General features: G+C 45.6%; 1 protein-coding gene across 1 annotated transcript; it reads left to right on the forward strand.

Moving 5' to 3' along the window:
* Nucleotides 1–15299: 15299 nt before the first annotated feature.
* Nucleotides 15300–24618, forward strand: LOC311205366 (phthioceranic/hydroxyphthioceranic acid synthase-like; the record flags this gene model as incomplete). The annotated part of the gene is made up of 6 exons (XM_084279765.1): nucleotides 15300–15360; nucleotides 16767–16920; nucleotides 17375–17535; nucleotides 18296–18499; nucleotides 18603–18784; nucleotides 19053–24618. 6 exons carry the CDS (start codon nucleotides 15300–15302, stop codon nucleotides 24609–24611), a joined length of 6321 nt encoding a protein of 2106 aa, XP_084135891.1. The 3' UTR covers nucleotides 24612–24618.
* Between the last annotated feature and the right edge of the window lie 469 nt (nucleotides 24619–25087).

Raw genomic sequence — 25087 nt, forward strand, 5'->3', positions numbered from 1 at the left:
GCACCGGGCGAGCCACAGACGCGTCAGTGCCATGGTGTGCCAGAGCTCTGTGTGTAACACTGACACCAGCATCGTCCCATGTCCAGAAAGACAGACAGCTTGCCACCGGCCGGCATAAACCCGCCAGCCAGGCTGTGAGCAGCGGGACAGATCTCGCTGTGGCCAGCTTTTGGTGCAGGTTGGATCCCGGGGGTTCCCTTTGCTGTGCCCTGAGGAAGCTGTGTCAGTTCCGAACGTCTGAGTGGGAGAAAGGCACTTAGACGGTGTTTCCTGCAGCTCCTACCTTGTTGAAATCTAGGGGGTTTCATGAATCTGACTCGAAACTGACAGTCGGCCACATTCTGTTCTCAGTTGCCTGGATTGACATCATGCTAGAGAAAGAGCTCTTGCCCCAGGAGGAATCTCTCAGAAGAAAAGGGGTAAGCTATTTGATGTCACATAGTCATTTGATAAATTGTTGTGAAAAGAGTTATGCAGCTGGAAAAGATAACTTCTCTTAAGTGGAGATAACTCCATGGAAAACCAGCCCTGTGCATGGGAATAAACCACAGAGAGACACCTATCCCCAAAGCTGCCACCAAGAAGAATTCTAGGATCACCTGGCAGTAGACCAGGTTGTGGGTGATCCACAGACATTGTATCAGGCATGAGGAGACCGTGTTAATCTCAATGGTTTCACAATTAAAAAACAAAACACAACAAAATGAAAACCAAACCAAAACCCAACAGCACCAACCATAAAACTGACATTTTAAAGCCCAGCAAGGCAGAAAATAAAAATTGACCACTTGTGCTAGCCAGTTTCTTTCTGCCCCCTCAGGAGCTGGAGACAATCTCTGGTAATGGGGAGGAGGTAGGAAATGGCCTGGTGGCAGGCGATGCCTGGTTGAGTACCCAGTGCATTGGGCACAGGTAGGTGCCTGCAGGTTAACTCTTCGTGAGGCTTGTGGGTTTGTCTGGCTTATGGCATGGGAAGATGGCTCCAGTAATGCACAGTTCAGTGTGGTACGTGTCAGTCTTTTCTCCAAGAATCTGCATTCTTGTCCTTGTTGCCCAGCCTATTCATGCATTTTATCTTAACTTCTAATAGGATAAACTCTGAAATATTCCGTGGGACAGGGCCCGGAACTGGACTACAGGGCTTCCAGCAAGTCAAGCTTTCCTGTGTTTTTGGATGAAGGCACAACCTCTCTCCTGAGAGGTTTACGGGATGGAAGACTACTCGAGAGAAAGACAAAACTGAGTGCAGATCTCCCTTTCAATGGGCATGTGTTTTCTGCTAGGCTAGTAGATAAAACCACCAGGTGATACTGCTACCTTTTGCAGCCAGGCTTGGCAAAGAAAGTGGCTGTTGTTCTCTTTCTTTCATAATCCAGTTGACAGTTGTTGGGTTTGTGTTGTGTTTAACAGGATCAGTGGCTCTTCAAGGAGGCTTCATATAGTCTGCATTTCCCCACTGGCTTAGAAGGGATTTGGAGGCGTGATGCTAAAGTCATGGTGTTTCTCTGTGCATGTGTTTGCAGAACTCAGGGACTTGGATCCAGATACTGTAAAAGATGAAAAGATAGGAAAGAAGAGAATTCAGACTTCCTGGTTAGAACACCATCTCTGAACTTTGGTGCTTAGACTGACTTAGGCTGTATGTTAACTGTAATCTTTTTCTCAGTAGTGGAAACAAAATCAAATCTGACAAATACAGGTTGAAAGTACCTCTTGAGGACTGTGACAAAATGCAGATATGGTTTCCTTGTGTGGATGTCAGGCAGTGCCAGTGCCTTTGCTGTGAAATGCTGAGGGACATTTCCAAGTGAGGTCCCAGTGAATTACAGTTTGGGAATATTACTACATAGGTCCATATTCACAGTAGCACATTTTTTGGGTGTTTCCCAGTGCTACTGGAGTGGTGACAAGCAAAGCAGCCATAGGCCTGACAAACCAAGAAGAGAGCTGAGTGGGATACCCAATGCTGTTCCTGCCTGTGGACGTGATCTGTGGGGACTGAGAAAGAGAACCAATTAACTTCTGACATCCACAACGGCCTGGTCTCTAAATGGTGTCAGAAAGTGCCTAAGACAGATACATTGTCCACCTCAGGCCCACATAATCCAGTCAAGAGCAGCTGTGGAAACCAACCACCAATGAGAAATAAAAACAAACAAGCAGGGCCTGTTCAGGTGGCCGAGTTGCCTCCCTGTTGCACAGCACGCAAGGTCAGACCATTTCCCAGAAGGGCTGGAGACCTGTGTTCAACCCTACCCTCTAACCAGGGTGCCAGAACCTTCTCTCCTCCGCAGTGAGGCCCACCAACCAGCACAACCACATAACTGCAGGGCAGTTGTACCCCGTAGGAAGCCCAGAGAAAGCAAGCATTCAGCCTCGCTCTCCCTCAGGCATGGCCCAGGAAGATTGACAGGTGCAGGCAAGGCTTTGGTCATGGCTTCAAGGTCACAATGGCTCCAGGGCTGAACCAGCTCCTGGCCCAAGAAACAGCAGGGTAGGGAGAGCACACTCGGTTTCTGGCAGGTGGTAGATACTCCACAGTGCTTTGAAATGCAGAATCAATCTATGCCTGGCTGGTGCGACTCCCTGTTGTGCTACATTTTGTGTCTGAAAGCTGCCTTTCAGTTTGCCTCTTCAGGCTCTGTTCCCCTCTCCTCAGAGCAGGAGCCAGCTGTAGCTGTGCTTGCCTGTCATCTTTGCTCACAGACTCTGTGAGAATAGTTACTTACCTGCAAGGGCAGGCTGGCTGTCCTCAGTAATGCAGGGAGAAACATGTTCTGCTCTGCCTTCCAAACCTCTCCTGGGACTGAAAGTGATTCAAACAATTCTGTAGAGTCACAGAATTTGACTGGCGCTGCAAAGGCTCTGTGGGCCCCATGTCATCTGCGCCCCTCTCAGAGGAGGGCTGGCATGGGCATTAGGCCAGATTGCTCAGGGCTTTGTCCAGCTAGTGTGGAGTACCTCCAAGGACAGGGCTTCCAGAGCCTCTGGGCAACTTGTTCAGTGTTTGATAGCCTTCATCATGATTCCACCCGTCCTCCCCCCTGCCATGTTGTCAAGGTTTTGGTAGCTGGGCTGCTGGGAGGGCCCTCTGAGGAGAGACCAGAGGCTGTCCTGAGCCGGTCACAGATGGTTCCAGCTGGCTTCAAAGGATCCTTGGCAGGACACCCTCAAGGGGAGTCTGTGACACCTCTGTGAAATTATCTTAAAGGGGTGAGCATCAAGCAGAAGTAGAAACAAGGCCTGAGCAGGAGGACAAAAGAGAGAAGACCATGCCTGGGCTGGACCTGGAGCTATGGGGCTGCTTGAGCAGGAGCCAAGAGGTGCAGCCGGAAAGGGTTGCTGCCAATGAAGGAACCACCATGCACATGCTGGTCGCAGTCTCCTGGGCCACCCACCACCTCACCAAAGGGGCTGAGCATAGTGTGTGGTGAAGGGACTGAAGAGCTAAGGGTGGGGAGAAGAGGTGTCTGAAGGGAAGGAGATAGGGGTGATTGTCCTAAGGGCTGGTTGGTTGGTTTCTCTCTGCCTTCATACCAGAACGTGTAATTAAACGATTGTTAACTGGCAAATGAATTACAGTAATGGAAATTCCCTGTATGAGGATAAATTGTTTTTCCTGTGACAGTATGTTACTGGAATCTCTCTTGATACAACTTGTGGCAGTTGGTTCTTGTCCTTTCCCAGGCACATCTCCTAGAACAGCCTGGCTCTGTCTTCTCTGCACCTTTCTATCACATAGCCAAAGACAGCATGAAGATCCTCCCCAGCCTTGAACTTAATTACAGACGGAATTACAGCTTTCTTGGCCTGGTACGTATGTGCTTCAGGACCCCAGCCATCATGGTGGCTCTTCACTGGTCTCACTCCAGTAGGCTGAGATTTGTCTTATACTGGGGAGCTCAACCTTGAGCATTGCAGTACCAACGAGGTGTGCTGTGCAGAATGGAGGAAGAGAATCACTTCCCTTCAAGTGCTGGCTACTCTTTTGCTAATTCAGCCCACTGTGTGGTTGGCTGTTGCCACCACAATGTTGTGTTGTTGACACATGTTGATACACTGCTGACTCATGCCTAGTTGGGTGGGAGTATAGGCTTAAAATAAAATTGATGTCTAAATTCTTACGACATAAGGTGGAGGAGATGTCAACAATCTCAGCTCCATGAGTATTTATTTCCAAGCACGCATTAATGAAAATCCCTATCTGTTCTGTGTTTCTTTGGCAAAAATATCTCTGTGATTTCTGTTGTTTCAAGAAAGCTCTGTAGCCTGAAGTAATTTCCATATACAAGTGCAAAGATCTTTTAGAATCATGTTATTTGAAGTAGAATGAGATAGCATTTCATGATGTGTGGTGGTTTGACCCTGGCTGGAGGCCAGATGCCCACCAAAACCGCTCTATCACTCCCCTTTTCAGCTGGACAGGGGAGAAAATGTATATTGAGAGGCTTAGGAGTCGAGATAAGGACATAGAGAGAGGTCATTCCACAATCAGCATCACGGGCAAAACAGACAACACAGAATAAAGGAAAGAAAACTAATTTATTACACTGTGCTACACATACAGTGACACCAGAGTTAGATAACGAGAAGTGCAACCAGATCTTAAAGCACCTCTCCCCACCTGTCCCTTCTTAGCAGACTTCACTTTAGTCATGATTTCCCTCCCTTCTTCCCCCTATTGTGGCACTGGGAGGGGCAGGGAATGGTGGAACATCTCCTCACGATATGTTTTCCTTCGTAGTTGAAGGGGACATTCCTCACACTCTTCCTTTGCTCCAATGTGGGGTCCCACCCATGTGAGACAGCCCTCCACTAACTTGTCCAATGTGAGTCCTTTCCCATGGGGCTTCATATCTTCACCAGCTGCCCCATTGTGGGTCACTTCTGTGGGGTGCAGCCATAAATCATGGAACGTCTCTCAGGCCCAGACTACTCCAGCCCGGTCCTTCATGGAGTCACAAGCCCCTCCCCAGGAAACCTGCTCCAGTGTGAATGTCTTTCTGTCTCTGTGTCTATGTTTTGCCATGGGCTGCAAGTGCTGCCAAAGGCTGGGGTCAGAGCATCTTCCATTTGTCTCACCTGCTCCAGTGTGGGGCCTCTCAGCAGGCTGCAGGTGGGGTCTCTGCTCCCCATCCTCTTCCATGGGCTGCAGGGGAACCCACCCCACCATGCTCTTCTCCATGGGCTACAGGGGAACCTTTCTCTCCAGAGCCTGCAACAGTTCCTCCCCCCACTTCTTCACTGACCTTGGTGTCTGCACAGTTTCTCACTGCCTTCTTTGGTGGCAGAAAGCAGCCACTCGTGTTTTCTTTTCCTCTTAAATGTGATTGACAGAGGCGCTGTGACCGTTGCTGATGGGCTTGGCCTTGATCAGCAATGACTCCAGCCTTGAGATGGCTGGAGTTTACTCCGTTGGGCCTCAGGGAAGCTTCTAGCAGCTCCTTGCAGAAGTCACACATGCACCCCCCCCACCTCCCCCTTCACCACCAGAACCTTGAAAACCACAAAAATATGCTTCCCTGCTTTTTTGAAAACATTCAGAATTTCTAGCTTATTCCATTGTTTGGAACGTTCACCTTACAAACAAGAAATGGTAATTTTTCTTCACTGGATTTTACATTATATTAATATTTTTCTTTAACTTTTATTTCTCAGCTGTCTGCTTTCATAAAAATGGGGAAATTGGAATGTTGTAATTCATTGTAAAGTGAAATAAATTTCACAGAATCACAGAATAATTCAGGTTGGAGAGACATCTGGAGATCTAGTCTAACCTATCTCACTGAAGGGTCAACTAGACCAGGTTGCTCAGGATATTGTCCTGTCCAGCTCTGAACATGTGCTGAGATGGATACTGCACAACCTGTGTGGGCAACCCATTCCAGTACCTGACATCCTTTACAGGAAAAAAGTTGTAATTTGATTCTTACAAGTATAAGGGTAGTCTAGAAAAGTTGTAAAACTTCTGGTGAATGCCAGTATGGCTCAGGAAGGTAAGGAGTAATTTTCTCATTTGTTTACTGTCATAAAGTCTCTGAACTTGGTGGTAGACTCCTGCTGTCTGGTGAAGTGCAATACAACCAAGCATCAGAAAGCGGAGTGCAGTTTTAATTTCAAAATGGTGAGCTCTGTGCTTACACCTGGGTTGGATATTTGTAGTATGAAGTTCTCAGAGCAGAGATGTCTGTCTGTCCCTCTATGGAGCACTAAAACAGAGTGGCATTTCTGTATTCAGCATGACCATGGAAAGTGCTTTGACAATTGTGTGATATGCACTGGAGCCTAGAATAAAAAAAAGGGGCATCAATTTTATCCCATTCTTTCCACCATAATACAGCATCAGTTATACCTATGCCATTTCTGAAGGAAATTTGGCTAACCTGTTCTTTCCAGCGCTACAGTAGTACCCAACAATGACAGGGTAGTATCCCTTCCCTTCCCTTCCCTTCCCTTCCCTTCCCTTCCCTTCCCTTCCCTTCCCTTCCCTTCCCTTCCCTTCCCTTCCCTTCCCTTCCCTTCCCTTCCCTTCCCTTCCCTTCCCTTCCCTTCCCTTCCCTTCCCTTCCCTTCCCTTCCCTTCCCTTCCCTTCCCTTCCCTTCCCTTCCCTTCCCTTCCCTTCCCTTCCCTTCCCTTCCCTTCCCTTCCCTTCCCTTCCCTTCCCTTCCCTTCCCTTCCCTTCCCTTCCCTTCCCTTCCCTTCCCTTCCCTTCCCTTCCCTTCCCTTCCCTTCCCTTCCCTTCCCTTCCCTTCCCTTTTCCCTCTGGATGAGGCAGGAGTGCTCTGTGGACTGTCCAGCCACTGTCTCTGTTTGCATGCATCCCTGGGTGAGACAGGTGGACGTCGCTACCCCTGCTAGGCAGTGACAGTCTGTGGCCCCGGGGTTACATGACTGCAGATGACATGGGAAATGCAGCACTTCAACCCCCTGTATCCAAAGCAAATAGTCTATTTGTCAAGCTGTGGGCTGTCACCTGGGAGATGTGTGTCCTCTGTGCCCTCACTAGCCAGAGTGCAAGAAAGAATCGTGTTTCAGGGAAATGCACACACAGGATCATGGGTATGGCCTGATTATGAGGGTGGCCAGATGGGAGATGAATTCCTGGTTTCCTCCTGGGTGTCTTATCTCTTCAGAATACACAATTCCAAAGAAAACCTGGAATTTATTCTGCCACCAGGACCCGGAACTAACAGATGTTCATTCGCGTTGAGGGTCTGCTCTTCCTCTCTTTGGGAGCACATGGTAACTCTTGCAGTTGCCATCTGCTGAGAGCTGGCAGGATGGGTGGCTGCAGCTCCACTGCTTGATGATGACACTGGTATTTGCTGGGAATATGGTAACCTGAGGCATTATGTAGGAGGACACAGGTTCAACAGTCATTGTCCTCAGTCTAGTCTCTGTCACATTCACAACATGCCTTGGCACAATAAAAGCCACACCACAGTCTGGGAGACAAAATTGCCAGTGAACTTTTGACACTGTGAGCTGAGGATTCATGTTGAAAAGCAATGCCAAAAGCAGAGCTTGCAGAACTGCTGCATCTTTTGTCTGAGACCCCTTGACCACCCACTTCAGGGTGTTGGATGAGCTACATGTTCAAACAGGGAGGCACCTAGATCTTCTTCCTTTACTGTTTATCTCAAATCTGCATGCAGTCTTTTCCTTACTCATCTTCCTCCAAAATTCAGAAAAATGACTGAGATTTACAGCTATGAAAGGAAGAGCAGAATTGGAGCTTTTCAGAGTAGGTTATGAAGCAGTGGCAGTGGCAGAATAAACTTTCTTCTTGGCACAGTGGTCTGTTGCTGACTCTTTGGAAAGAGTTGGGTCTCACAACCAGGGAAAACGTTGACCACATGAAGTCTCCTGGCTCATCCAACGCTGTGTTGCCATTACAGAGTAAGAAGAGGAAAAGGATGCGTTTGGGTGATTGGGATGAAATGAAATGAGGGGGAGTTAAAAAGCATCTAGCAGAGACCGTAGGACCTGATTCCTTCAGAGGTTTCTTCTGGATATTCTACTGTTCATTTAGCTTTTAAGAAGATAGCAGGTTTTCGAAGGAAAGCTCAATATTGCTTTTAATGTCCTGGGACATTAAATGGGATGACATAATCCATGAGCGTAGCCAGGGAGTACTTCTGTGGAAAGGAGCCTGGGGGTCCTGGTGGACAACAAGCTCAACGTGAGTGAACAGTGTGCGGCTGTGACAAAGAAAGGGCATCATCAGCAGAGATAGAGTCATTATCCCACTCTACTCAGTGCTTGTCTGGCCACACCTGGAATATGGTGCTCAATTTTGGTCCCTGCTATACATATAAAGATGTGGACAGGCTGGAGACGGTCCAGAGAAGGGCAACAGAAACGGTCAAAGTACTAGGTAGCCTGTATATGAGGGAAGGCTGAGAGAACCGAGTTTGATCAGCCTTGAGAAAAGGCAGCTTCAGATAGACAGTACCACCACATTGCTGTATTTAACAGGTGGCTATAAAGAAGATGGAGACTCCCTTTTTACAAGGAGCCACAGGGAAAAGTCAAGGGGTAACAGGTGCAAGTTACTCCTGGGGACACTCTTAGTGGACACAAGAGGAAAATTTTTCGCAATGAGAAAAATGAGCCATTGGAATAATCTCCCCAAGGAAGTGGTGGGTTCCCCAGCATTGGATACTTCAGCTGTTCACAGTGCTGAGCCATCTTGTCCAGACCGTGCTTTTTCCAAGAAAGGCTGGACCAGATGGTTGTTGAGGTCCTTTCCAACCTGATACTCTCTGTTTTTATGAAAATCCTTCTTTGTATTTATTGTAAAGACTGCACATGGCTTTTCCCAGTGGTTGAGGGTAGTTGTACTTTTTTTTTTTTAAGTGTATGTATTCATGCAGAGTATTGTGCTATTAAAAAACCAAACCCAACAGTTTGAACATCTCAGTTTAAGCCTTGATGCCAGATGCTATTGCTTAATAGTAGAATTACCAGGGAAACATTTTGAAATGGCTAAATGCAACGTCAGGAATCAGGAACAGAGAAAATTGGGGATTTTGACAGGATGTGGTATTACTTTTGAAGCTGTGAATCTTAATAGGAAACTGGTAGTCTTGTTATGTAACCAGGTTATTTCAGATCTCAGATTAAGTGATTGATAAAAAGAATTAATGACATTCCTGTATATATTAAAAAGAATATTGAGTAGGTATAGACATTCATCAGTCATAGTGGCTTTATCTAACTTTAACCATCTAAATTGATCTAATTTTCCCCCTGCAGGCTTTTTATCTATTGTCTTTGAAGAAGGCGGCTAGGTAGCTCTAACATAGTCTATGTACCTAATGTTTAAGTAGCTCAACTTAAATAAGATCATAGAATCACAGAATCACAGAATGGTTTGCATTAGAAGAGACCTCAAAGATCATCTAGTTCCAACCCCCCTGGCATGGGCAGGGACGCTAGACCAGGTTGCCCAAAGCCCATCCAACCTGGCCTTGAACACTTCTGGGGAGGGGGCAGCCACAGCTTCTCTGGGCAGCCTGTTCCAGTGTGTCACCACCGTCACAGTGAAGAATTTTTTCCTTATATCTAATCTAAATATACCATTCCTGATCTTAAGACCATTACCCCTTGTCCTACAGCTACACTCCCTGATAAAGAGTCCCTCTGCATTTTCCTGAAGGCCCCCTTAAGGTACTGTGGGAATGCAGTAAGGTCTCCCCTGAGCCTTCTTTTCTCCAGGCTGAACAAGCCCAACTCTCTCAGCCTGTCTTCATAGGAGAGGTGCTCCAGCCCGCTGATAATCTGGCCCTCCTCTGGACTCACTCCAACAGATCCATGTCTTTCATATGTTGAGGGCTCCAGAGCTGAACAGAGGACTTCAGGTGGGATCTCACAAGAGTGGAGTGGAGGGGGAGAAGCACTTCCCTCAAATCTGCCGGTCACACCTCTTTAGATGCAGCCCATAACACAGCTGGCTTTCTGGGCTGCAAGTGCATATTGCTGGCTCATGTTGAGCTTTTCATCCACCAACAACCCCTAGTCATCCTCCTCAGGGCGGCTCTCAATCCCTTGATAAATTGAATCCAAGGTGAACTCTATTCATGGCCCAGCAATGTGCCCTTACAGCAAAGAAAGCCAATGGTCTCCTGGGGTGCGTTAGACAAAGTATTCCTATCAGGCCAAGGGCGGTCATCCTTTCTTTCTACTCAGCACTGGTGGGGCTACATAAGGAGTACTGTGTCCAGTTCTGGGCTTCCCAGTACAAGAGAGACAATGATATACTGGAGAGAGTCCAGTAAAAGGCCACGAATACGGTTGAGGGACTGGAGCATCTCTTACAAAGGGGGAAGCTAATAGAGCTGCCACTGTTCATCCTGGAGAAGGCTCAGGGGGAACTGCCTAATGCATATAAACAGCTGAAGGGAGGTTATGGAGTGTTCCTCCTCCTCCTAGATAGTAAAAAGCCATCCTGACAGGGTCCTGGGAAAAGAAGCTCTAGGCGTCCCTGCTTGAGCAAGGGAGATGGACCAGAGGCTCTCCAGAGGTCCTTTCCAACCTCAACCATTCTGTCACTCCTTTTGACAATCTTGGAATAATGTCTTCAGTTTCAGTATTCTTAGTTCAGGGCAGATGCTGATCTTGCTCTTTCAAGGCTTGGGGAACATCAGATCTATAACACAGAAGGTAAACTTTTTCCTGCTCAGTTTGTAGTGCTTCATATTCACATTCCCTATGATTCTCATTATTAATAACAATATATTTCCATATGGTTGGGGAAAAGACTGTTTCTGTGACCCGGAACAAGAGACTTCATTTGATGCACAAAACCTGTGTTAATTTAAAGGCTATTTTGGTTCTAGTCTGACCACTTCTATTAGTATAACTCAGTGACTTTCAGAGGTTCAGAGTTTATGCAATGCATATAGCTTCCAGATTCCACCTCTAGGAAATGAAGGGGAAACCCTTTGTGCTTTGTCCTTTCCTTACTGTCCACATTTTAGGAAAATTAGGCAAACATTTTCATACTACGATGATCTCATTTCTTCTCCTTGTTGATCATCAGGACAATAGTTGCTGTTGTCCGAGTTCAAACTATCAGCAGTGGCACCGGACTCTGAACACTTAGACTGAAAGGGGCAAGGCCTGGAGATTGTGTTTCAAGCTCTCAGCAAGTTCACGCAGCCAACTTTGTGTCCTTTACTGTCATATAGAATGCTTCTTATTCAATCATAGGTGAGGGTGAGATTCCTATTAAAGCAGGGGAGGTGGGAGGGGGCGGAATAACATCAAAGTCAAATAATTTAGAGTCCAGAAACTGGTCTTCTTTTACTTTTTTTTTCCTCACCAGCCCCATAGAGCAGAGCACTGGAAACTAATAAAAGGAATGAGGAGTTCCAGACACCTTGCTCTTTGTGGTGAGGCAATTTTGCTCCAACTGGATTAGTATTCCTCCTTGGTGTCATGATTAATGCTATAACAATTACAACAGTGGTGATGATGATCATGATGATGATGACCACGACATCAGCAAAGTGCTGGAAAAAGTCATACAGCATGAAAAATGTAAATACAGCTCACTCATTCAATGACACATTAATATCCATTAATTATCATTATGTACAAAACTAATTTTTGAGATTTGACTTACAAAAAATGGTTTGTCTATAAGCCAGTGCCTTTTCTTACTGGATTTTCACCATAAAGCAGAATAAGATATTTGTGCCACCACCTCCTAGCTGGGCAGAGCACTGCTTCAGTGAAGAAACAACTGGTAGTGATTTGCACAGTAACCCTTCTTGTGTTCTGTTTGAAGCAGGGAATCATAGAATCATAGGGGTTGGAAGGGACCTCGAGAGATCATCAGGTCCAACCCCCAGGTATTTTTGTCCTAATACCTACTTGAAACTAAAAACCTTTCAGAAGACATTATTTTTTTTCTTTTTCTCTGTAATCTCTGAAAAAAATGCAATCCTACAGGAACTTCACTCATGCGTGTTTTCCCACTAGAAGACAGAAAAACTTGATTGAAATAATGACGACTAGCCAAATGAATAGTTATTTTCCTGTCTGAGTCTTGGTAGGATGTAATTGTTGGTTTGAAAACATAGATTTGTTTGGAGCAAACCAATGGTTTGGGTCAGAAACTGGCACTGTAGTGATATGGGACAGAAAGCAGATACAGTGCCTCCAACTTGACAGGTCTTTGGTTTCCACTTTCAACTTTGAACATTTACATTCAAGTGAAATGCATATTAAACAATGACTAACCAACTTTTTTAGCTCTGTTATAAATAGGCTGCCTACGTCAATAGTGGTATATGCAATCCATTATTGCTACATCTGCTTCCCTTTTTGGTTCGTATTTCTCTTCCCAGCATTGCTCAGAAAGATTGGGCAATCGTTGCTGGATTTTTGGTATATGAATAATTAATACCTAGCTGTGATGAGATTTGTGCAAATCCATTGGTAAGTAAACCAGTCTTATTTGAAACAGTGACATTAACAACATGTTCTTAGTACTGCACTAGTCTTTGTGTTATTCCCATTGTCTTTGGGTCACAGTTTTTCAGGTTGGCTTAATTTACATTGAAATTAACAGCCACAGCTGTGCAGGATTCATTTCAATATCCTTTCCAAACCCTAACCAATACCTTGAAAAACAGCTGAGCATTTATTGCTTTCAGATGGTAACTTCGAAAATGTAATGGAGGTTCCTCACTGCACTCCTGGTTCACTTGAACAACCCACATTCTGCTCTGCACAGAGATGTTAATGGCACCAGCACTGAAAAGAGTGCTCTTTAGACCTGCGTAAAATACATGGATGCTCAAGTCAGCTTCAGACTAGCTCTCTAAGCCTAGTACCAACATCAGTAAAGTGGGTTAATTTAAAGAAATCCTTAAGTAAGTCCCAATAACATCACAATTCAGAGAAGTGACTGAGTGAGATTTACAGCTATGAAAGGAAGAGCAGAACTGTAGCTTTTCAGAGTAGGTTATGAAGCAGTGGCAGTGGCAGAATAAACTGTTCCTTCTCGGCACAGTGGTCTGTCGCTGACTCTTTGGAAAGAGTTGGGTCTCACAACCAGGGAAAATGTTGACCACATATGAAGTCTCCTGGCTCATCCAACGCTGTGTTGCCATTACAAAGTAAGTAGAGGAGAAGGATGCGTTTGGGTGATTGGGATGAAATCAGATATGAGGGAGTTAAAAAGAATCTAGCAGAGACCGTAGGACCTGATTCCTTCAGAGGTTTCTTCTGGATATTCTACTGTTCCTTTAGCTTTTAAGAAGATGGTAGTTTTTAGAGGGAAAGCTCAATATTGCTTTTAATGTCCTGGTGGACTCAGAAATAGTTTGGGACCATTTGTCTTTTGACAAGGCTTTTTTGGCTTGTATATGGAAATGCTCCTGCACAGTAAAAGAATGCAGCTGTGACTCAAACGTGAAGCTCAGGCTTCAAGTTTATAGAGTTTGTGTTTAGTTTTCTCCAGTGGTGCCTCCAACAAATAGACGGGGCTTTAACCAGTAGTTCAGATTTGTTGATAGGAAGAGCAAACCAAACTGAGTTGTTACGTTAAAGAAAGAGTCTTTCAAATCATATTCTAAAGATAATAAAATCTGTATGGGCTATTTCATGGCAAGGATATCTCCAAGTTATTGTTTGCTAACTGTAAGAAGTTAGATAAGAAGGTGATTTTACTCTTGTTGTGGTGTAAAACCTGATTTTAACAAGAATTTACTACTTCAGGGAAGTAGTTTTGAACTTTAGTCAGGGCCACTGACTGATCTCATGACTCACTGAGTTTTTTTTTCCCCTTTGAAAGGCGTTAACATTTTCATCACATTTAGCACACGTATTTAAAAAAGAAACCTCACAGAATCCTTTATAAATAACTTCCAGAGACAGCCTGTTAGTACACCCTACTGGGACGATACAAGGTAAGAGATACATAACTCACTGGATAACTCTGTAGATGGCAAAGATACATTTTATGTTACAATTGTATGATCCTTCTTTTTCTATGAAATGCCATTTAAGGGCTAACTTAGAAACAATGCTTAGAATTGCCTCTGTGATAGGAGTAGCTGTGCTGGGCTTTGCAGCCTGAAGTTAGCAACAAAGGGAAAACATGAAACAGAAAACCCATAGAAATCATAGACAATCTAGAGAGAATGAAAAGGATTTTTATAGCATTTGAGAATTTGTATTATTGGTAGAGTAGAATTTTCTTCTAGAAAGCCAGTTTAGGTCTCCTTATTTTTGCTAGGTGGCCTTTTAACATTCTCTGTCTTAGTTAATGGAAGCATGAAGTACATTTTTCGAAGTGTGCATCTGAGGAGTTGGTTTTAATTTCCCATTTGAAAGCCTAACTATGAAGGATGTGTGAGGTTGTACAGCAGCCTGATCTCTGCTTCACTGCTGTCGGTATCTGAGAAGGGCTCTTTTGGACTTCCCGTGGTATCACTGAGGTGAGAATCTGTCACCAGTGCCAAGAATCCCCAAAATCCCTTTCAATGTGAATTTTGTCCTCTTTGTGGGATAAAGCAAGCCTGGGAAGATTGATGGATTCAGAGGTGGACAACCTAGAGAGTGCTAATTAATTGAATTCAACTGGGTTTTTTTAAAGCTTTCCTTGTGAAGCTGCAAGTGAGGTGAAAGACCAGTTATTCCTTTGGCTGTAGTGGAGCTGCTGGAGACTGTACATTGTCAGGAAGACAGAGATCTTGTAGCTGTTGGTGACTTTCAGCGTGGTCTGTGGGGGTTAACCTCTGCCTGCTGAGGAAGCTGATTTAGATAAAAGCAAGGCAACCCTGGGATCCAGCACAGCACAGCTCTGGAGAAGGTTTTTCTTTCCAGACACTGGAATTTGCTGAGTCTGGGAGATCTGCTTAGTGCACAGGATAGAGGTGGTGATAGAACTGAAAGCGTGCCGTGGTGAATGCACAATTCAGTTCTGAATGCAGGAGGTGAAGCAGGACTGCTCTAGGGAGAGGCTCAAGAGCAGATCACCTGGTGGCAGTAGCAGAGGTTAAGCACAAGGAACGAATTGTCTGTGAATGAGGGAGTCTGGGCAATTAGTCAGGGGGTCTTCATCTAAATGTAGAGAGAATGAGAAAAATCCATCCCAGCTCTTGCCATCTGTGGGGAGTGTCATTTATTATGACAACTGAAAACATATCCTTCAAGATTACAAAGAACTGAGCAAGTATGTGTGTCTGTGCAAGGTTTACCTTTTAACTTAATGTTTATTTAATGATAAATGTATAATTGTTTGAGCTGGCTGACTCTTACACCCGTATTATGCAGGTTGAGAGATGGAGATCGAAACTGGAGATGAAATTGCTATTGTGGGAATAGGGTGCAACTTTCCTGGAGGTAAGTTTTGGATAAAACCAGAGCAGGCTGCTGAGCAGACAGTGAAAAGTGTGCTCCCTCATTCATGCTGAGGTAGAGGAAAAGAACACATTCCTCCCTGGCTTCTGTAGAATTTGTTGCTTTGCTACTTGTAGAATCTTTTGAAAAGGTGACACTGGTGCAAAAGACTTGGTTCAAATACTAGTAGAAGCTACTAAATTGCTAGCAATTATGTAGCAGCAGTGTCTTGCCATAGCATGAAATATTAGTTGGGTGCAAGCTATGTGTTGGTCCAGACATGCCAGTACAGGGACTTTTTTCAGAAACGTTCTTAATTACCTCACCATGCAGTAAGCAAACCATGTCCTGATCCTGCATTGTGCATGGTCAGAACTGTGTTTCTGAAGGTGCCCTGAAAGAGCAACGGGAGCTGTTAAAGTACCCCAGTCCAGCTATGGTGTGTGGCTGTGTCTGTGGTGATGGACTGATGGTGGGAGGGCTTAGGTGGGCGTGCTGTCCTGTGATCCCTGGTACTGACTGCTCGCTAGCACAATCCACAGCCCAGCACTGGCCCATGTCTGTTCAAAGGAGGAGGAGAAATGTGAGCCATGGTGTGGATGCCATGTTTGTTGATTTCCAGAATAAGAAAGGGGAGTAGACATATCTTCAGGGCTTAGAGCTGGAGCTCTGGCTTTCAACCAGTAAGGACAGGGGCCCTCAAAAACCAGTGAGGTGTGGGGCTCTGTCATCATTGAATATACACATACTTTTATGTTTGATTTAGGTGCCTTTCTAGTGCCAGAGACAAATGATAAGACCTCTGGCATTTATCGTGGCATTTACCTGTCACTGATTGGCTCAGCCTTGGTCAGCAGCAGGTCCAGCCTTGAGCCCAGCTGGTATTTACTCCATCAGGCCCAGGGAAAGCTTCAAGCAGCTTCTTGCAGAAAGCCACCCCTGCAGCCCCCCACTTCTCCACCCGAACCCAGCCACGCAAAATCACCACACCTGGGACTTGTAAGCTCAGTCTACCTTCAGAGAGCTCATGCCCAGAGCTGACCTTTTGCTGCCAGTGGAGCTGCCTGGGGAGTGGTACTGTTCAGATACAGAAAGACTTCATCGCACTCGTGGGGGCATTGGGGACACGGTGCATGTATATAGGAGATACAGTGAGATGGGAGGAAGATGGGGGCAGCAGTAAGTTAAGGATTTTGTGGGGTTCCTTTGCCTTTAGGCAAGCAGTGGAGGGATCAGTCATGCCTTGCCATTTTCCTCTTGCCAGAGAATGATCGTTTCTTTCTCTGGTGATTGTAATTGAGCAACCCAGATGTATACGTGGAAGTTCCTTGGAACTGAGTGTGCATTTCTGAGTCTGCGTGGGGAGGGGAGCACATAATCTAACCTACTTTAAACCCTTTGTACAACAGGTGATGGAATTGACAATTTCTGGAAAGTCTTGGAGGAAGGCAGAAACTGCACAGGAGAAATTCCCATTGAGAGATTTAATGTCCAAGAGTGGTATGATCCAGATGATAACAAGCCAGGAAAAATGTGTACAAAGCGAGCTGCTCTTCTCAATGAGTAAGTCTGTTACTAAGCCATGCCACTGATTTATTTTTACTGGTTTTAAATTGTAAAGCATCTCTGTGTGTTGTTTACAACAATCTAGAAGACAGTATTTGTTTGAAACTTGCTGAGTACGACCCCATTACAGCAGAGGGAGTCTCATTCTGCACATGTTCATAATCTGAAGAGTCCTGTTGGTATTAATGGGATAACCAAGTGAATAAACATTTCTAGGGGTGGACTTGTAACTCTGAAATGCAGAATCACTGATTAAAGTACATAAGTTGTGGTGGGACATAAACCATCCTTAGCCTATAAACATTTTATTCTGAATTTCAGGAGTGAGAGCTGTGGACTAAACACCACTCACCGCTTTGCTTTTCATGAAAGTGCAAAAGGGTGTGTACTTTGAGCTTGGAAGTAAATGCATATGGTAAATCAAGTCTATTGCCTGGTCTCTGTGTTTTAGATTTAATTCCTTTGACAACCACCTGTTTGGGATTAATGATCTGGAAGCTGAACGCATGGATCCGCAACAGAAGTTACTGATAGAATGCACCTACAAGGCCCTGGAGGATGCAGGAGTCCCTGTAGAAGCTATCAGTGGCACCAGAACGGGTGTTTTTGTTGGTAAGATGAAAATTTCATGGTGAAAAATGTCTGCTTGAGTCTCACAAAGACTGATGCACTCCTTCATAAACTTTCCATATGTATCTAGCACTGGAGACCTAAAGGCTGCTGTGCTATGACACTACTGGATATTTTTGCCAAGAGTTACTAGGCTACTCCCTAAGTTCATTCCATAATTCACAGATCCGTTTTAGGTGTTCCTCTTAGTGTCTTCAGGCACTGAAGTTAAACTGCCTCCCCAGCCCTTCCCAGGAATGATACTCTCAAGTCAGGCCTACACATTTTTCCAGTGGACTCTTTTCCAGTAAAACATTGGTTGAGGTGGTACAGGGGTTAAGAGCCTCTTAAAGCAGCAGAAATCCTCGTGTAGGTACCAGAACGCTGCCAAGGGGCACCTGTCCAAATGCTTGTGTTGTCAAGGTGCTAGAGTAACAGCACGCGTTTGCTGGGGCAGTCTGTGCCTAAGCAGGCTACACCCAGCTTTCCTGCATCATACACTGAGCTAAGCCATCAGGAAAGGCCTGCCATTTGGTGTGCAGGCAGAACTTTCAAGTCTTTGCTATGTTTGGGTAATTTGGGTCCGGGGGGATTGCTGGGAGATCTGGCACTGACTTGCGCTGAAGCCAAGTTTCACCACAGGAGCGCTGATGCCCTGTAGTTTACTATGAAAACAGAAACCCCAAACACATCACCAGGTTTAGAGCTGAACTTCCCTTTTGTTTCCTTGGGTTAATGTGACACATATTTGATATCTTTACAGGTCTTATGAACCGAGACTATGAAATTGTAACAAGCAGAGCAGTGAGTGAAATAAATCATTATGACGGTACGGGAACAGCAATGAGCATTGCTGCTAACAGGGTCTCATTCACGTTTAATCTGACTGGACCATCACTGACTATTGACACGGCATGTTCATCTTTTCTTTTTGCTCTGCACTACGCCTTACGAGCAATTAAATCAGGTAATGGGAGTGAAGAGATGCTGGGCAACAAAATTAGGATGGCTGCTGTTTCTGTCCGTCGTCCTGCACATCTCAACATCACTATGTTTCTGTTTTACTCCAGGAGATTGTGAGGCAGCAATCTGTGGCGGGGTGAACTGCATAATAGATCCCCGCACCTTTGTGTCTCTCAGTAAAGCAAAAATGATCTCTCCGGAGGGAATAAGCAAACCCTTCTCCAAAAAGGCAGATGGCTATGGAAGGGGAGAAGGCTGTGGTGTTGTTTACCTCAAACCACTGAAAAAGGTAAGGCCTCTGGCGAAACAGCCTAAAACAAGACTGGTTGCTTACCTGAGTTTTGTAGCTGCAGTTTGAGCAACTGCTTTGCCAGGAAAGATTTTCCAATTCAACCTGAAGACTAATGAAGCATTAAGCATTTAGGCATAGGGTAGAGACACCCATTGAAATGCTTGTATGTTGCTCTGTCTCTTCTTCTTGGTTGTTTTGTTTTGTTTTCTGCTACACAGAAAAAGCATGAGATTGCTAAAGCAAATTTTACCTCTTCATGACACAGGCAAAGGAAGACTACAGCAAAATCTGGGGTGTTATAAACATCAGTGCACTAAGTCAGAATGGTAGGTCCACAACGCCAATAACAAGACCTTCAAGAGTAGAGCAAGAGATGTTACTGCGCAGCGTTTATGCAACTCATGTTGATCCTTCAGTTGTGCAGTACGTTGAAGCTCATGGTACAGGAACTGCTGCTGGAGATCCAACTGAAGCTGAAAGCATTGGCAATGTCATTTCTCAAAACCGGTCTTCACACGTTTCCATCCTGAAAATAGGTTCAGTGAAAGGAAATATTGGCCACACGGAATCAGCCGCTGGAGCAGCAGGGTTAATCAAAGTGCTTCTGATGATGCATCATGGAAAGATTGTTCCGTCCTTACATTACTCAAAGGAGATGAGCAGCATCGATACAGAGAAGTTAAACCTGGCAGTTCCCACAGCTGTAGAGCCCTGGGAGGAATCCAGTGAGTATGGAAGAGTGGCTGGCATCAACTGCTTTGGATTTGGAGGAACCAATGCTCACGTTGTAGTCAGGCAGGTTAAGCAGCTAGAGCCTCTTCCAGCCTTTAAGAGGCCCCTTGAAATAGTTCTGCTGTCTGCAGCATCGCATAAATCCCTTCAGATGATGATGGCCGATACAGCAGAGCAGCTGAGCACAAGAAGTTCGGTAACTCTCCCAAGCCTGGCCTATACATCTGCCTGCAGAAGAAGCCATGGCAACTACAGGTACCGAAAAGCGTTTGTCACAAATTCCCTGCAACACTTGCAGCAAGAGGTTATGTCGGCAGTGAGCAGTGAACTTCCCACCTCAAAGGTGGAACCACACCTGGTGTTTGTGTTCTGTGGCAACGGCGTAATGCTGAAGGAGTTCACTCTGTCCCTGCTGAGCTCAGAGCCAGTGTTCAGAGACAAGTGCAGGGAAATAGAAGCACTTTTTCAGAAGCATGCTCCCATCAGCCTGCTGCCAGCAAGAGGTCACAGCCCGAAGGACTTGTTGAATCCAGAGCTTTGCCAGCCCTTGCTTTTTACCCTGCAGGTTGCCTTAGCTTTCCTGCTGAAATACTGGGGCATTGAGCCAGTCGCTGTCGTTGGCCACTCAATAGGGGAAGTTGCTGCTGCGCACTTTGCTGGGTACCTTTCCCTGGCAGATGCAGTCAAAGTGATTTATCACCGGAGCCGGCTGCAGGCAAAGACTGCCAGTGGCAGAATGTTGGTGGTTGGAAACATTCCTGTTGGAGAGATTGCTGAACGTCTGCATCGCTACTCGGGGAAGGTGTGCATTGCAGCTTTCAACAGCCCAGTTTCCTGCACCTTGTCTGGGAATGCAGACTCTGTGGATGCTGTCCAGAGAGATTTAGCTCAAGCTTTCAGCCACAGAAACATCTTTCTTCATGTGTTAAATGTCTCAGCTGCATACCACAGCCCCAGCATGGATGGGATTCTTGGGGAGTTGGAAGGACACATAGCGCCTTTAGAAAAACAGAGGGGGGACATTGAAGTGATTTCAACCCTGACTGGGGGGGCTGTTTCTGAGAAGGACTTTGCTCAGGGCAAATTCTGGGCCCGGCATACTCGTGAGCCGGTTGCTTTCAGTCAGGCCATAGAAACCGTGGCTAGAGGGAGGGAAAATGTGCTGTTTGTGGAAATAAGTCCTCACCGAGCATTGCAGCGAAGCATAAAGGAAACACTAGGAAAAGGCACAAAGGTCTTCTCTGCTTTGCAAACTGATGCAGAGTATCAGACACTTTTCACCCTGGTAGGAAATCTGTTTGAACTGGGATGCAATCCCAGCTGGCAGCACTTTTATAATGGGTATCAAAGTGCTCCAGTGGCCATTCCACGGTATCAGTTTGATCGCAAAAAACTCATGGCCTGCCTGAGTATCCATCAGCAAGCCAAGCAAAGAGACATTGGCTCCAGTCATGCTTTGATTTACACCACAAAGAGTGACAACATGGAGTTTGGCTGCCTGCTGTCTCAGGACACAACATCGTACTTATATGAGCACAAGAACAATGGTGTGGCTTTGGTCCCTGGTGCTTTTTATGTGGAGCTTGGTCTGGCCTCTGTGATGCGCAGCTCAAGACCTAGAGTGCCTCTAAGTTCTTGCCAGTTGAGTATCAGTTTTTCTGCACCGTGTGTTCTCACACAGAGCTCCCAAGCCTTGACTATCAAGCTGAGTCCACAAAAAGCAGTGACAGCCTTTGAGATACTCTCTTCCTCCAACGCGGTTTATGCTGCAGGCCAAGTTATAAAGGCGCCTGAAACTGTGGTGGAAGAAAGTACCATCTCCTTCCAAGCCATCTATCAGAGATGCAGGTCAGTGGTTAGCAGAGAGGAGGTTTATGAAGCCCTGTCGCAGCTGGGCTTTCAGTATGGCTCCATATTCCAGCAGCTCAGCGATGTGCATTATTGCCAGGAACTGAAGGAAGCTATAACAAGCATAAAGGTGAACAAGGAGACCATCAGAGAGATGTACAACTACTGCATCCATCCAGTGCTGCTCGACTGTTTTCTGCAGATGACCGCTGTCACCACCTCAAAGACGTTCCCGTCCAGAGCAGGCTTTCCTTCAGGGATAGGCAGCCTGGTGGTGCTGCGACCGTTGGAGGAAGAAATGATGATATATATGAGAACAAGCAAATCCACTGGGAACTCTCTAGAAGTCTGCGGATGCTTTATGGACAAACGTGGCTGCGTGTTGGCTGAACTCAAGCGTGTTGCCATCACCTTCATGAAGGAAGTGTCTTCCAGAGACAATGAGTTCATGTTTGAAAACAAGTGGAAAGAAGTCTCTCCTTCCCAGGTGCCCGGCGCTCTGGGGGCTATGCCCAGAGTCCTAGTGTTTGCAGACAAATTTGGAATAGCTGAGCAGCTCAAAAAATATTTGCATCCTGCTTCACGATATGTTATGTATGAAGACTGGGAAGCTCTCTTGGAAGGCCACGCAGAGGATAAAATGAGAGCAGAGGTTGAGGATTATGATGAAATTCTGTTCCTGTGGGGAATTCACAAGTTGAATGAAGATTACCCAAGGAAAGTGGTAGACCAGTTGGCAAAGTGTTGTGAAGCCTATCGCCAAGTTATTGTGGCATTAAGAGAGAAAACGTCCCACTGTTCAGTCAGAGTTATCACCTATAAAACGACGGAAAGAAATGTGGACCACATCAATTGCGGGTTTGCGCTGCATGGCATGACCAGAACTTGTGTCGTTGAGGTTCCAGAAATCACCTTTCAGCTAATTGACCTCAGCTCTTCCAGTTCCCTGGACATCTCAGTGCTAGCAGATGTTCTTGTCAAATGCAAAGGTGTGGACTATCCAGAAGTTTGCATCAGCCAAGGAAGAATGTACGTGGCTGAAGTCAGACGCTCACCGTTTGTAGATGTAGATGACAGCCAACCCGTAAGATCTCTGCAGAAGTCAGAAGCATTCACTTTGTACACTTCTGACCCATACACAGCTAAAGACTTGTCTGCTGAAATATCCACCAGCACAACTTCTCAGCTTGCAAAACAGAGCGTTGAAATTCAGGTGGATAAAATATGTCTGCACTCAGAAGATTATTTTCCCATCACTGTTTCTAGTCGTAACTTTGGTAGTACCCTGTATTGGAATTCACAAGCAGTAGACAAACATGGACTTTTAGCTCTTGACTTCAGTGGCACAGTAACAGCAACAGGCATCGATGTGAAGAAAGTTAAAGTGGGAGATCACGTGGCTTCATGTTATCCAGCTGCTGCGTCATCCCGAGTTCAGATTCCAGGAGCAGTTTGTTTCAATGTAAAGAAATTCCCATGCTTTCGGAATGTCCCTTGTGTGTCATACTTTATCATTGCCTGGGAAATCTTCAGTCAGAGGTTACCCAAGGGGAAACATGGCAGAACAGTGGGCATTATTTCTACAGAGCCATCGTCAGCTTTGTGCCATGTTCTTTCTGCAGCAGCAGAAGAGATGGGTTGGAGAACAGTACTTGCGAGGCCCACTCCAGACAAGTTCCAGTATATAAACCTGTGCAATGCCCTTGTTGTTCTTCCTCCAGTGAACAGCCTGTCTCGGGAGGATCTGGCCCACATGTACTTTCTTAAGGACGTGGTGCTAGTGTGTGGCAATCAACAGCCTGAATGTATCCAGAACCTCAGTGGACTTGATCATGAAGATACCTGCTTTCATATCCTTACACTTAGCAGCATTTTCCAGAAAGCTTCCCTAAAGGAATTGCAAAAGACTGTGCAGGCGTGGATCAGTTCCATGGATATGAAACGGTTTAGACATCTCTCGGGTTCTGTTTTTCAGCAGACTGAGAACTTTGAACGAATGAATTCTACAATGTCCTATTTTACCGACCAATCTGTCCCGCTTGCTGTACTGAGAAGGCAGAAGGACATCACCCCGCTTTCAGATATCCCATTGTACGAACCCCAGAAGAAGTTGTTTAAGCAGAATGCTGTGTACGTGGTAGTCGGGGGGCTCACTGGACTTGGCTTTGAAACGGTGAAATTCATAGCCAAGAACGGAGGCGAGTTTATTGCGATACTCTCCAGGAGAATTCCAAGCAAGGAGAAGCAAGAAGAGATAAAGGCTTTGCAGCAGCAGTATGAAGGAAGCAAAGTAGTGTACGTGCAGTGTGATGTTACTTCGACCAGCGATGTTGAGAAAGCTTTCCGCTATATCGCAAACATCTTTGCAGGGACTCCCATCAAAGGTGTGTTCCAAAGTGCTGTTGTTTTACATGATGGTCGTCTTGAAGTTCTGAACTTGGCTGACTTTCAGAAAGTGCTGAGTCCAAAAGTAGCAGGGACCCTAAATCTTCACTGGGCTACCAGAGGCCAGGAGCTTGACCACTTTGTGTGCTACTCCTCTATTACTTCCTTTATGGGCAATTCCACCCAGGCAAACTATGCAGCTGCAAACTCTTTCTTGGATGTCTTCTGCCTCTACAGGAGGAACCTTGGGCTTTCAGGCCAATCCATTAACTGGGGAGCTTTGAACCTTGGCGTACTGTTCAATCAAAACCATATTCAGAGCATCCTGGAGTCCAAGGGAATAGACGTTCTGCAAGTGCATGAAATTCATGAGTATCTCAGGAAGAGTTTAGTTATGAATAACCCACAACAAACTGTTGCTAAGTTAAATTTTCACGCTTTGGCGCATCATGTCTTGTCTCGGATTATTTCACTCAAAAGTCGCTTCATGTCACTTATGTCAGAAGAATTCCGGAACAAACTTGAAATCTCTGAGGAACCTCAAGTCCAGGGTACTGCCATGGTCAAATCTGAAGACTATATCACTTCAGTGGTGAGTGACCTCACCGGGTTAAGCCCAGATGAACTAACCATGAATACACCACTTTCATCCTTGGGCATAGACTCTATGTTAGCAATGACAATTCAGAACCGTGTCTTTCAAGAGAGAAAGGTGGACATACCTCTTCTGAAACTGCTTGATCCTCACACAACTCTGTCAAGTTTAGTAGTAGTTTTAGAAGAAGCAAGCAATCCAAATGGAGTAGTTGAGAAAAAAAATGCTGCAGTTGAAAGTGTAGAGGATGGGAGCTGGCTATAGGAGTCTTCTCACTCAGGCACTGTGTGACTTTTGAAGATACGTGGAGCATTTGTAGCATCTCAGAATATAGAATCATAGAATCATAGTATTTTCTTAGTTGGAAGGGACCTTTGAAATTATGAAGTGTAACCATCAACCAGCAATAAACTATGTCCCTAAACATCGCATCTATGTGTCTTTTAAATACCTCCAGGCATGGCGTCTCCACACCTTCGCCTTGCAGCCCGTTCCAACGCCTAACAACCCTCACTGTGAAGAAGTTTTTCCTAACATCCAGTTGAAACCTAGCCTAGCACATGTTGTTGCCATTTCCTCATCCTTTCTCTTGTCACCTATAGAAGAGGTCAGCCCTCACCTCTTTACAACCTCCCTTCAGGTAGTTGCAGAGAATGATTAGGTCTTTTCTGAGCCTCCTCTTCTCCAGACTCAACAACTCCAGTTCCCTCAGACACTCCTCATAACATTTGTCTTGCAGT

This window comes from Gallinula chloropus, assembly GCF_964237585.1.
Source record: "Gallinula chloropus genome assembly, chromosome: 2".
NCBI classification, from domain to species: domain Eukaryota; kingdom Metazoa; phylum Chordata; class Aves; order Gruiformes; family Rallidae; genus Gallinula; species Gallinula chloropus.